Source organism: Mustela putorius, unplaced genomic scaffold (assembly GCF_011764305.1).
Source record: "Mustela putorius furo isolate JIRA1106 unplaced genomic scaffold, ASM1176430v1.1 tig00000127_pilon_pilon_pilon, whole genome shotgun sequence".
Taxonomy (NCBI): Eukaryota; Metazoa; Chordata; class Mammalia; order Carnivora; family Mustelidae; genus Mustela; species Mustela putorius.
Window position 1 is genome coordinate 11,600,861 of NW_025421288.1, and position 12,103 is coordinate 11,612,963.

General features: G+C 39.6%; 1 protein-coding gene across 8 annotated transcripts in view; it reads left to right on the forward strand.

The window, feature by feature from the left end:
* The window catches only part of CUNH11orf80 (chromosome unknown C11orf80 homolog), a 98,784-nt gene that overhangs the window by 63,080 nt on the left and 23,601 nt on the right, over positions 1-12,103 (forward strand). For 6 of the 8 annotated variants that reach the window (XM_045065521.1, XM_045065523.1, XM_045065546.1 and 3 more), the window contains 2 exons: positions 6,511-6,661; positions 8,541-8,687. In XM_045065521.1, coding sequence (XP_044921456.1) covers positions 6,511-6,661; positions 8,541-8,687 — 298 coding nt within the window. The remainder of the gene's footprint in view (positions 1-6,510; positions 6,662-8,540; positions 8,688-12,103) is intronic. The other 2 variants (XM_045065560.1, XM_045065571.1) reach the window with 1 other exon arrangement.

Here is a 12,103-nt window from a genome sequence, read left to right on the forward strand (position 1 = left end):
GCTTAACCCACTGAGCCACCCAGGCACCCCCATAAGTGACTCTTAATCTCACAAAACAAACTGAGGGTTGCTGGGGAAGGGGGTGGGATTATGGACATTGGGGAGGGTATGTGCTTTGGTGAGTGCTGTGAAGTGTGTAAACCTGGTGATTCACAGACCTGTACCCCTGGGGATAAAAATATATGTTTATAAAAAATTAAAAATTAAAAAAAAATCTTGCCAGGGAACTGTAAACTATAAAATATGACAAAATTTTTAAAAGAACCAAACAGAAATTGTAGAATCAAAAAAGATAATGACCAATATTGAAATTAAATAGATTTAACAACAGATTAGATATAACACAAGTGAATTTGTAAAGTAGAAGATGAGGATAGCAAAAACTAGTAAAATAAAGTAAAGAGAGACAGAAGTATGGAAAATACAGAAGAGAAGTTAACAAGTGAGAGGAAACAGTGAGATCATTTAATGTACATTTAATTTCCATCCCAAAGGGGAAGAGAGAAAATGGGGCAGAAACAGTCTTTGAAGAACTAATGGCGGAAGCAACTAAAACAGATTTTAGAGCTCAATAATCAAGCAGGATAAATAAAAAGATATATATGCCTGTAGAAAATCAAAAATAAGAAGAAAAATCAGCTAAGAAAGATAGATTTTCTTCAAAAGAGAAACAAATTGCAGCTGACTTCCCCATTCCAACAGGATGTAGTAGTATAATAATGTTAATGTCCTGAAACTAAAAAATCAAGCTGGAATCCCAGAATTTACAGAAATCCCAGTATTTACAGAAATACTGTAAAAGTATTTCTCAAGATAAAAGATAATGAACTTACCCATATAGATTGTCATAATTCATACAGTAAAAAGATTAGTTCAGCTGACTTTAGAATATACTGTTTTGATGTACATTCATGGTGGGATATACTCTAAGAATGAAGTAAACTGTAAAGCACTCTTGAAATTCTTTTAGTGACCTTGATTCTTAGTAATAACATTGGTATTATACTGAAATTATTATATACTTATTATAAAGCAAGTAATTATATTAACATTGTTGGGAACCAAAATTTGTAGCATAAGATAACAGATACAGGAGTATAAATTCAAAAAAATTTTTATTTTGAAATAAAAAAATTTTTAAGTAACTTTTTAAAATGTTTTATTTATTTATTTGACCGACAGGGATCACAAGTAGGCAGAGAGGCAGACAGAGAGAGAGGAGGAAGCAGGCTCCCTGCTGAGCAGAGAGCCCGATGTAGGGCTTGATTCCAGGACCCTGGGATTGTGACCTGAGCCAAAGGCAGAGGCTTTAAGCCACTGAGCCACCCAGGCGTCCCCCCCCCTTTTTATTTTATTTGACAGATTTATTTGACAGACATCACAAGTAGGCAGAGAGGCAGGCAGAGAGAGAGAGGAGGAAGCAGGCTCCCTGCCGAGCAGAGAACCCAATGCGGGACTCGATCCCAGGACCCCGAGACCACGACCTGAGCCGAAGGCAGCGGCTCAACCCACTGAGCCACCCAGGCGCCCCTTTTTAAAGTAATTTTTAAAGTAGAATTAAAGATACCAGTGTGTACCCCCAAGTTTTCTGACCTTTGAAATTATATATTTCTTAGCTCTGTCTGCTAAATAAACAAAAAACAAACAAGTGTAGGAACAATGAGCACTCCCTAATACCTAAAATGTGTTCTCTAAATGTCATTGCTCACTAAAAAGGAGGAATGACTGATTCCAGGTCTAAAGTAGAAATGTACAAGATACGGGTCACCTGGGTGGCTCAATCAGTTAAGCATCTGCCTTCGGCTCAGGTCATGATCCTAGGGTCCTGGGATTGAGCTCCACATGGGGCTCTCTGGCCAGTGGGGAGTCTGCTTCTCCCTCCCCCTCTTCCCTTCTCATTCCACTGTCTCCCTCCTCCGCCACCCCTATGCATGCTTTCTCTCAAATAGATAAATCAAATCTTAAAAAAAAAAAAATCTACAAAATGAGCCTGGGTATCTTACGTTAATCTGGAAAGCAAAGAAGCTATCAAAGTCCATGAGATTATGTCAACTTCAGAAATTCTACTTCCAGCTAAGAGCAAATAACAGGGACTGGATCCAACTTCCTACCATGAACAAATAAAAAAATGGACAAGTTATATAAACAATAGATAGTATAGGACAGTGGGTCTATAGAGAGGAGATACGAACAAACCCTGTGTTGTACCACTGTACAATCTAGAGAGAACTTCATAGGGAGGTTATACCCAGATAGAGTCTAGTGATCTCTCTGAGTTGAGAAGACAAAGTTGAGAGTTTAGGGAGGTTCAGAGAGCTAGAACTTATAAGAGTACCAAAGAGGAGATGAATATAGAGATTTTTTTTTTTAGGATTTTATTTATTTACTTGACAGAGAAAGATCGCAAGTGGCAGAGAGCCAGGCAGAGAAAGAGAGGGGAAGCAGGCTCCCTGCTGAGCAGAGAGCCCGATGTGGGGCTCGATCCCAGACCCCGAGATCATGACCTGAGCTGAAGGCAGAGGCTTTAACCCACTGAGCCACGCAGGCACCCCGAGGAGATGAATATAGAGAGAAAGCTCCAGACAGAGGAGAATTCCTGGAGTACCCACAGACCTGGGAATGGTTTCTGTTCCTACAAGGCAGGATGGAAAACCTCATATTTCATAGAGTATCAGTTGGAGTCCTAAGAAGGTTTTGCCTGAATATAGTGGAGGAGTCAGCCCTAGCCCTAGCTTCCCTGGTCCCACCTAACAAAGCTTGAAAGTATGATCCAAAAAGCTCAAACTATTCCTAAGTAACTTTATAGTGTTTGAGAAAAAAAGTTCAAGAATATTTACAGGAATACAAAAAGGTCCTGCATTTGACCAGATAAATTTCATAATGCTGGGCATCCAATAAAAAATTACTTGGCATGCAAACAAACAGGAAAATAGGACCGATAATGAAAGAAAAAAGATTGGTCAACTGCCTAAAATGACATAGGTAATAGGATTGTAAACAAGGACATTAAGACAGGTATAACTGTACCCATATATTCAGGGTGTGAGAAGAAAATATTGAACATCTTAAATAAAGAGGCAAAAGCTATAAAAAGCACCCAAATTGAACAACTAGACATAGAAATTACAACTTTTAGGATGAAAATACACTGGATGAGATCAGTGACAGATGTACACATTGCAGAGGAAAATATTAGTGAGCTTGAAGACATGGCAATAGAAACTAAAATGAAACCCAAAAAAGACTAAAAAAGTGAACAAAGCTTCAGTGAACTGTGGGATAACTTCAAGTGGCCTAATTTAGAGACATGTAATTGGATTCCTGCAGGGAGGGAGGGCAGATAAAATATTTGAGGAAATAATGTTCCCCAAATTTCCAAATTTGATGAAAAGTATAAATCTACAAATGCAAGATCATCAAACTTTAAACATAAGAAACTTGAATAAAATTATATCAAGATACATCATTATCAAATTGGTTAAAGCCAATAATAAAGAAAAAAAAACTTTAAAAGAGACTAAGGTAAAAAGACATATATAATATACTGGGGAACCAAGATGAGAATTAAGATTTCTCATTGGAAACTGTAAGTTTGGAGAAAGTTAAACAATGTTTTTATTTGTTATTTTTATTCTTTTTAAGAGAGAGCACATGAGCGGGGGAGTGGAGGGACAGAGGAAGAGGGAGAATCTTTTTGCTTTTTTAAAGATTTTATTTATTTTTTTGAGAGAGAATGAGTTAGAGCATGAGAGGGGAGAGGGTCAGAGGGAGAAGCAGTGTCCCCCACTGAGCAGGCACGCCCCCCCCACTGATGCGGGACTCGATCCCAAGACTCAGACATGAGCTGAAAGTAGTTGCTTAACCAACTGAACCACCCAGGCACTGTCCCCCGCCTTTTAAAGATTTTATTTATTTTAGAGAATGTGGGAGGGGCAGGGAAAGAGAGAGACTCTCCAGCAGACTCTCCACTGAGTACAGAACCCAAAACAGGGCTCAGTCTCAGGGCCCTGAGATCATGACCCGAGCTGAAACCAAGAGTCAGATGCTCAACCCACTTCACCACCCAGCCTCCTAGAAAGGGAGAGAGAGAATCTTTTTTTTTTTTAATAACATTTTTTTTTAAGTATTTTTATTTATTTATTTATTTGACAGAGAGAGAGAGAGAGAGAGATCATAAGCAGGTGGAGAGGCAGACAGGGAGAGGAGGAAGCAGATACCCCACAGAGGAGAAAGCCTGATGCAGGGCTCGATTCCAGGCCCCCAGGATTGTGACCTGAGCTGAAAGCAGAGGCTTTAACCTACTGAGCCACCCAGGTGCCCTGGGAGAGAGAGATTCTTAAGCACGCTGAACACTTAGCATGGAGCCCAAGGTGGGGCTTGATCTCATGACCCTGAGAACATGACCTGACCCAAAATCAAGAGTCAGACACTTAACCAACTGAGCCACACAGGTGCCACTGAAGCAACATTTTTAAAATAGTAAAAACAAAAACAAAAACTTAACCTGGATTCTATACCAAAAGTAAATATTTTCAAAAACAAAGGCAAAATAAAGAATTTTTCAGATGTACAAAAGATTTCAATCACCAGCAGATCTATATTGTAAGAAATGTTAAAGGAAATGCTTCAGACAGAAGATGGAATTCTGGATCTACACAAATAAAGAGGAGCACTGGAGACCATAACTATGTGAATAGATATAAAAGATTTTTGCCGTATTTTTAAAAATAAGACAGTGACTTTAAAAATTTTTTTATTTTTATTTTTTAAATATTTTATTTGTTTGACAGAGAGATCACAATTAGGCAGAGAGGCAGGCAAGAGAGAGGGGGAGGCAGACTCCCCGGCCAGCAGAGAGTGTGATATGGGGCTCGATCCCAAGACCCTGAGATAGTGACCTGGGCCCAAGGCAGAGGCTTAACTCACTGAGCCACACAGGTACCCTGATAGTTGGCTTTTTAAAGCAAAAAAAAAAAAAAAAAAAGCCATTGGTATATAAGATTTATATGCTATGTCACATTAAAATGAGTGACAATAGTACGAAGACCAAGGGGGGGGAATGGAAGTATTTTTGCAGGATTCTTATACTTTATGTGTGTTAACTCTTATAATATCACTTAAAAGTAGGTAGTGATAAAGTTGTATACTATAAAGCCTAAAGCAATCCCTAAGTTATTACAGCAAAGAATTAAAACGAGTAAGTCAAAAAGGAGGTTAAAAATGGAATTACCAAAAAAACACCGAGTCCAAAATAGAATCCAAAAATAGAAAAGAGGGAAATACAAGAAACAAATGCAAAACACATAATAAGATGGTAGATTTAAACCCAACCATAACAGTACTTATATTAAAAGTAAATGGTTTCAACAACCCAATGAAAAGATAGTCACACATTTTGACTCTTCAGACACTCCACTCTTACTAAGTTCGCAGTACTTCAAAGCTCCCCTGGCTCTAAAAAGTGAATGTGTTGGCCTTAGCTCCTGTGTAAATATCTTGGATTTGTGACAGCGACTTCATTTAGGGATACTGTCTTGCCTTGTTCTGCTGGGACTTTTCATTGTGCCTACGGGAGAGGATTTTAATTTTCACACTTAATTCTTCATGTGTACCCTGTTAAAAAGAGGATGAAAACAAAAAAAGATAAGGGAAAATATATTTCTGGTTTATTTAGCTTTGGTTTAGGGGACAAAAAGGGTTAAGTATTAGTTCTTAACTGAAGAATTTTGCCCTCATGGGACATTTGGGAATGTCTGGGGAATTTTTGACTGTCATGACTCAGGAGCAGCTTGCTACTGGCATCTAGTAGGTAGAAGCCAGGGGTACTGCTAAACATCCTACAGTTCACAGGACAGCCCCTACAACAATTATCTGACTTGAAGTGCCAGTAGTGCTAAGGTGAAGAAACCCTGGGTAAAAGGGAGGGTGAGGGGAGGAGCAAAATCAAGAGAAGGAAACCATTTCAGAGGTCCTGGCCCCCTTGGTCTTGGTTAGAGAATAGGGTTAGAGAAGGTAAAGAATTTCCTTCTTAATCTGAATATACTCAGATACTTACTGAAAGATATTTCTTTGTATATACTTCTATTCTAGTATGTATAACACCATATTTTACTGATTTTTACCTGTATCTCCAGTACTATAAATATGATAACTCAAAGGTAGTTATTAAATCTGGATATTCATCTTTGTATCCTCTGAATTTAATATGTTGTTTAGCTTGTAGTACCACTCAAACCTACGATGGAATAAGTAGGATGAATATATAAACTAAATGTCCCAATACTATACCTGTAGCACACACTTATTAAACCCGGAATAAATTTCTAGGGATTCTAGTGGACCTTCTCTGGTGCCTCACACCTCTATTCAATGTGTAAAGGAATAGGTAATCATCTAGCACCCTAGTTTATTTCTGGGAGTGTGAACCAGGTCAGTGTTATGTTTGTTTTATGCAAATGAATACATAGTCATAAAAAACTAAAATCTAGTAGTTTTCTTTAGCAACTATACATATTTCTCTATGGACCATCAGGTCTGCCTCTGATATTGCCAGGTCAGGAGCAGCCAACTACTACTGTCTTCAAAGATACCTCTTATTTCATTGATTGGAAGAAATACCACTTGTGTATGGTGCCCAGTTTGGATCTCAATTTGGATAGAGGTACATCTCCCTCTCTTTGCACAGGAATAAAGAAACCTGGAGGATATTAGAAAAATGCAAGGAAATATAAATAGCAGATGTACATAAAAAGTAGGAGACAGTGATCTGATGGTTTATGTTGGGGGCTGCTGGTGAGGGTCTAAGTTTCGGAATCTACATGAAGTGCGGCAAAGAGGTCAATAGTCAAAGACGCGTTAGAGCCTAACTGTTTGGGTATTACCTGTTAATGCTGGTTTTCCTCGCATTTCTTCTACTGCCTTCTCTCTTCCTGGTCCTCTAGAGATAGTCAGTAGGCCTCCATCTTGTAATGACTTGTTCAGAGGGTTGCTGTCGTACCTTAATCTGTCAACTCTGGGGTTTTAGAAAGGTTAGTAACATCACTGAACTATTATGGAAGAGAAATATTTTCTAGTGAAATGAGAAAATTCACATAAAATTACTTATAAAAAATTACAACACCGTATAAATTCAAAGCAGGAGTATAAACCACACAGTAATCAGCTTAGGACGCTGGCTGTAGTATTCATATAGATCCTAACCACATTAACTTGGGGTGAATCACACCGAAATGTGGACACTTAATAACTGGACCAAAAAACAAAACTGGAAAGTAGGGATATGCAACCAGGAGGTGATATCTAGGAGGTTTACAGACTTGAGCTTGACTATTGTTTGCTACAATCCTCCAAAATTTAGGAGGTAGTCTGGTAAACTGGATGCTGAGGAAGGTGACCAGTGGGGAAGAGGCATTCTAGAACTGTGCCTGGAATGAGAAGACTGAAGCCTCCTAGGGTGAAGTATCTCAGGGGAAATGATAGAATCTTCTCTAGGTAGTAAGACTCAGAGTAAGGATTTTTTTCTTGAGTAGGTAGTTCCAGAGGGTGTAATGAAAGGAGGGTGTCTTTGAATAGGGCCTGTCTGTGGAGGTGAGTGCTTTTGTGAAGAAAGAATGCCTGGTCTTAACAGGTGGGATGTCATGCGATTAAAATTTTTGAGTCTCTAGGGCTCTCCATATCTCCTTTTCTCTTTCAATTTTTATTTTCATGCTTTGTTGGTTTCCTTCACTTTTTGCCAATTCACAGTGCCTGAACTTGCTCAGTTTACTTTGGAAATGAGTAATATGTCCCCTCATCTCCTTCCCTCACTCATTACTGTAAAGGACAGAACCAGAATCCACATGGAGGTACTTTTTCGTATGGACCTGGGTGAAACTTAGGACTATCATGATTGTATTCTAAAGGATCAAGGTGCTAGAAAGTGACTGTAGGGCATCAGATTACCTGGGGATACAAATACAATATAGTAATGTGGTTAAGAACACAGATTTTTGAGTCTGTCTAAAACAGTTCCACCACCTTACTGCCTCATGTTGGGCAATGTATTTAATCTATCGGTGCCTTTTTTTAATCTGTAAAATGATATAAGGATAGGTCTTATGCCATAGTGTTGTTGAGAAGACTAAGTATTTAGATAGTCCATGTGAAGAATTTAACATAATGAAGTAAGCATTTAATACAAATTAGCTGTTGTCATTATCGTTATTCAGCTTTGACTCTAACCTCTGCCCCTTACTAGTGATATCTATCTGGGAAAGTCATTTGGGGAATCAGCAACTGTATTATACTAATGTTTCCCAGTAAGTTCTAAGGAGTGCTATTTGGTTTGCATTTTGCACACCCAGTTGTTATTTTGATGTTCCTTCTGTGAGTCCCTATTCTTTGCTTCCATCAAGTGGATAGAAAAATAGGTTCAGGAGGAGAAGGGAGTATTTGAATTTAGATCTGTCTCAGATCCTTCTTTGAGGTATAGGTTCTTTATTTACTCAGCATTCTGAGGGCTTTACTTATGTTAGAATACCGTGTAATATCTTTTCCTCTAGATTTGCTGCTTCCAGATGTGAGTTATCAGGTGGAATCCAGTGTGGGAGATCAGTCTCAGAATATGGACTCCCAGGGACAAACGCTGCTGCTTTTTCTCTTTGTGGATTTTCACAGCAGATTTCCAGTCCAGCAAACAGAACTGTGGAGTAGGTATAGGGGCTGCCAGTTTGGGTGTGCTTAAATGATAAGAAAGTAAAGAAAGGGAGACTTTATATGATGCACATGTCTGAATTACATATATTTCTGTAGAAAAATGAATTTTAATGAAAAACCTTGCCTAAAAAAGTTAAACTATATGCTCTATGGAAAAGATAAGTATCTTGAAACACCCCTCAAATGATGACATTCCCAGATTTAGTTGGCCAGATATCCGTGGATACTTCTGTAATGATCTCTACAGAGTCTGTTACCTTAGATGAGTGGTTTTCAACCTTAGCTGCTTGATATATTACCTGGTGAGCTTCTAAAAAATGCCCAGACATCATCCCCAGGGATTATGATTTCCTTGGACTGAGACAGGATTCAGATAGCAGTATATTTTTAAAGCTCAGGCCTGAGAACTGCCCACCACATTACCACTTTTCTAGGTGGAATCCAGAAACATTACTCTCACTGCTTGGCCTTGAGGCAACATCTCTCTCAGCTACAACATAGGGAGGTATGGGCATGTAATGGTATGAATGACTTTTCTGTGACTGCCACATGGACCTCTGGAAAGGGAGAAATGGTCCTTGTTCAGGCATACAAAGGGGGACTTTAGAGTTTATGTAACAAATTGGTGATAACCTTTTACCAGAAAGGTTCTGGTTGGTGGTCTGTGAAATGCATGCATCAGAATCACCTACAGTATTTGAGAATATGCTGCTTCCTGAGCCAAGGATTAACTCACTGCTTTGTTATAATGTAAAAATATGGTATGGCTCAAGAGTCTGCATTTTTAACAAGATTCTCAGGTAATTTTTAAATATAGTGAAGTTTGAAAACCACTGAGTGTGAGTTGGCTTATGCATTTTAATCCAATAAATACTGAGATATAAATTTAAGTGTTTCCTTTTTCTTTAACATTTTATTTATTTGAGAGAGTGTGAGCAGGGGAAGGGGAGGGACAGAAGAAGAGGAAGGAGACACCCTGCTGAGCAGGGGGCTTGCTCCCAGGGCTCAATCAGGGATCATTATCTGGGCTGAAGGCAGACACTTAACCAACTGAGCACCCAGGGGCCCCAAAGAGAGTTTCCCAATGCCCTCCTAAACTTGGAAATAGCAAGACATGGAGCTTATAAATGTGCGAGGAGAGGTTCAGAAGCCTTCCTTTCAGTGTTCCCAATATGCTGCTGTGCGCTCTGTGAGCCACTGTTTTTTCTTGGGGTTCTGCTCAGCTATCGCCGTGCTCACTTGCTGTGGCCCTGCTCCCACGGAGTCACGAGAGAAAGACAGCTCCTGCTGACTGGTGCCAACTATTTATTGAACAAACTGCTGTCAGCTGTGGGATTTTTTTTGCTTCCCGATTTCTCTGCTTCTCTGGTCTTCCCCAGTATGTGTATATTGTTTAGGAGAGAAGCACACCGCTTTTGTGGGTTCTGGCTTGCCGCTCTTCATTTGAGGAGCTGTTGTCTGGTGCCCCACTCTTCCACTCATCAAGGCCCTGGAATGGGAGCCTAAAGGGACCCAGACTAATGAGGCTTCCAGCAGGGAGGGCAAAGTGAGGAGGCCTAGGGTTGTTACCAGCCTGCACTCTTAGGGACAGAGGCTGATAAGAAAAAAATCTCAGTATAGTGGAAAGGACTTCAGGGTAGAATCAAGAAAGCTGGCTATAATCTTAGTTCTGCTATCGAATTCCTTGGTGATTTTTGGGAAACAAGTCACATAAGTCATCTGATCTCTCCTTTTCATGTATTTAATGTGAGATTGTTAGACTAGGTACTATCAAAGCCCCTCCAAGTCTAAGACCCTCTTACGACTCAAGATCTCTGTCTTTTGGCAGGCTTTTTTTGTTGGTTGTTGTTTGGTTTCGATTTTGTTTGTTTTATTTTGTTTTGTTTTGAGGTCGGCTAGAAGCATTATCATATTCAGTCTTCCCTGGGATGACAGAGAGTCTCATACCATTTTCTGAATCCTATCAAACACACCTGAAGAACTCAGATTCCTCAAAAACCAGTGGTTCCTGTCATTCTTGCAGTAATTTGATCGTTCATACAGCTCTGCTTAGCTTGACTCTGAGGGCCTGTAGCATCTCAGGTAGTTGACACTTGATATTGGATTAAATAGAAATTCATCACTGCATTAGTAAACATACTAAGTATCTTTAAAAAAAAAAAAAGATTTATTTGAGAGAGTGGGGAGGGCAGAGAGAGAGAGAGAAAATCCTGAAACAGACTCCCTGCTGAGCATGGAGCCCAATGATGCTGTCACTGGGCTTGATCCCAAGGAGCCCGAGATGATGACCTGAGCCGAAATCAACAGCAAGCTGCTCAACTGACTGAACCACCCAGGAGCCCCCATACTATGTATCTTTATAAATTTCCTTACACATCTGGTAGTGTAGGACTAGCCTTTGAAAAAGGGTATATGGTAAAGGTAGGTAGATATAGGTATATGAATAGAGGCACAGTAAATTTTTTTAAAGATTATTTATTTATTTGACAGAGATCACAAGTAGGCAGAGAGGCAGGCAGAGAGAGAGGAGGAAGCGGACTCTCCACTGAGCAGAGAGCCCGAAGCAGGGCTCGATCCCAGGACCCTGGGATCATGACCTGAGCCAAAGGCAGAGGCTTTAAACCATTGAGCCACCGAGGCGCCTCAAGACACAGTAATTTTATCTTCTTTCTCCCATATTCTTTCTCATATCCTTGAAAGCTTTCTGTAGAGCTACTTTTAGGAAACAGATTGTACAGAACTACAGTCTGTTTCCATGTGTCTTAAAAAATCACTTAACTGGCCTCCTGCCCACCTTGTCATGGTAACTTTTCTATGATTAACTCATTATTTTGCTACAACGTTAAAGGCATCTGGTAGTATCATCAGTTTTAGGGGAACAAACTTGTAGCTTTTTAATTAAATGTCTGCTTTCAAAAAGGGCCTAACTGGTTTCTTGAGGCTATTTTTAGCACCAAACAATAGAAAACTGTAATCCATACGATATCATCATAGCAATGGCAATATTGTCCCGTTGCATATTGCAATGTACATTTAAAAACACTTCATACATATTATCCCAGTTTATCTGCGCAACATGCCTGAGAGCAGGTGGTATAAAGCCGGTTTTAGTTTTGAAGTGAGAAAAGCGAAGGGACTCGGTCACCACCAGCTAGTGGTTGAATTCACTCTGGAATCTATGTTCTCCAGACTCCAATTTTGGATTCCTTTTGAGCAGACCACATTTTGCATTCCTTTCTGGGATAGAATCATGGTGCCTTGTGGTAGAAAATGTACCTTCTGGTTTGCATTTTTAATGCAGCCCTGAGAAAAGCCAGCTGTGGGCTGCTTCACCATAGCCTTTGCACGGAGTATTCAGGGGAGAACAGAAAAATAGTGAAAAAGGAAAGGTTAATTACAAGGATTTTCT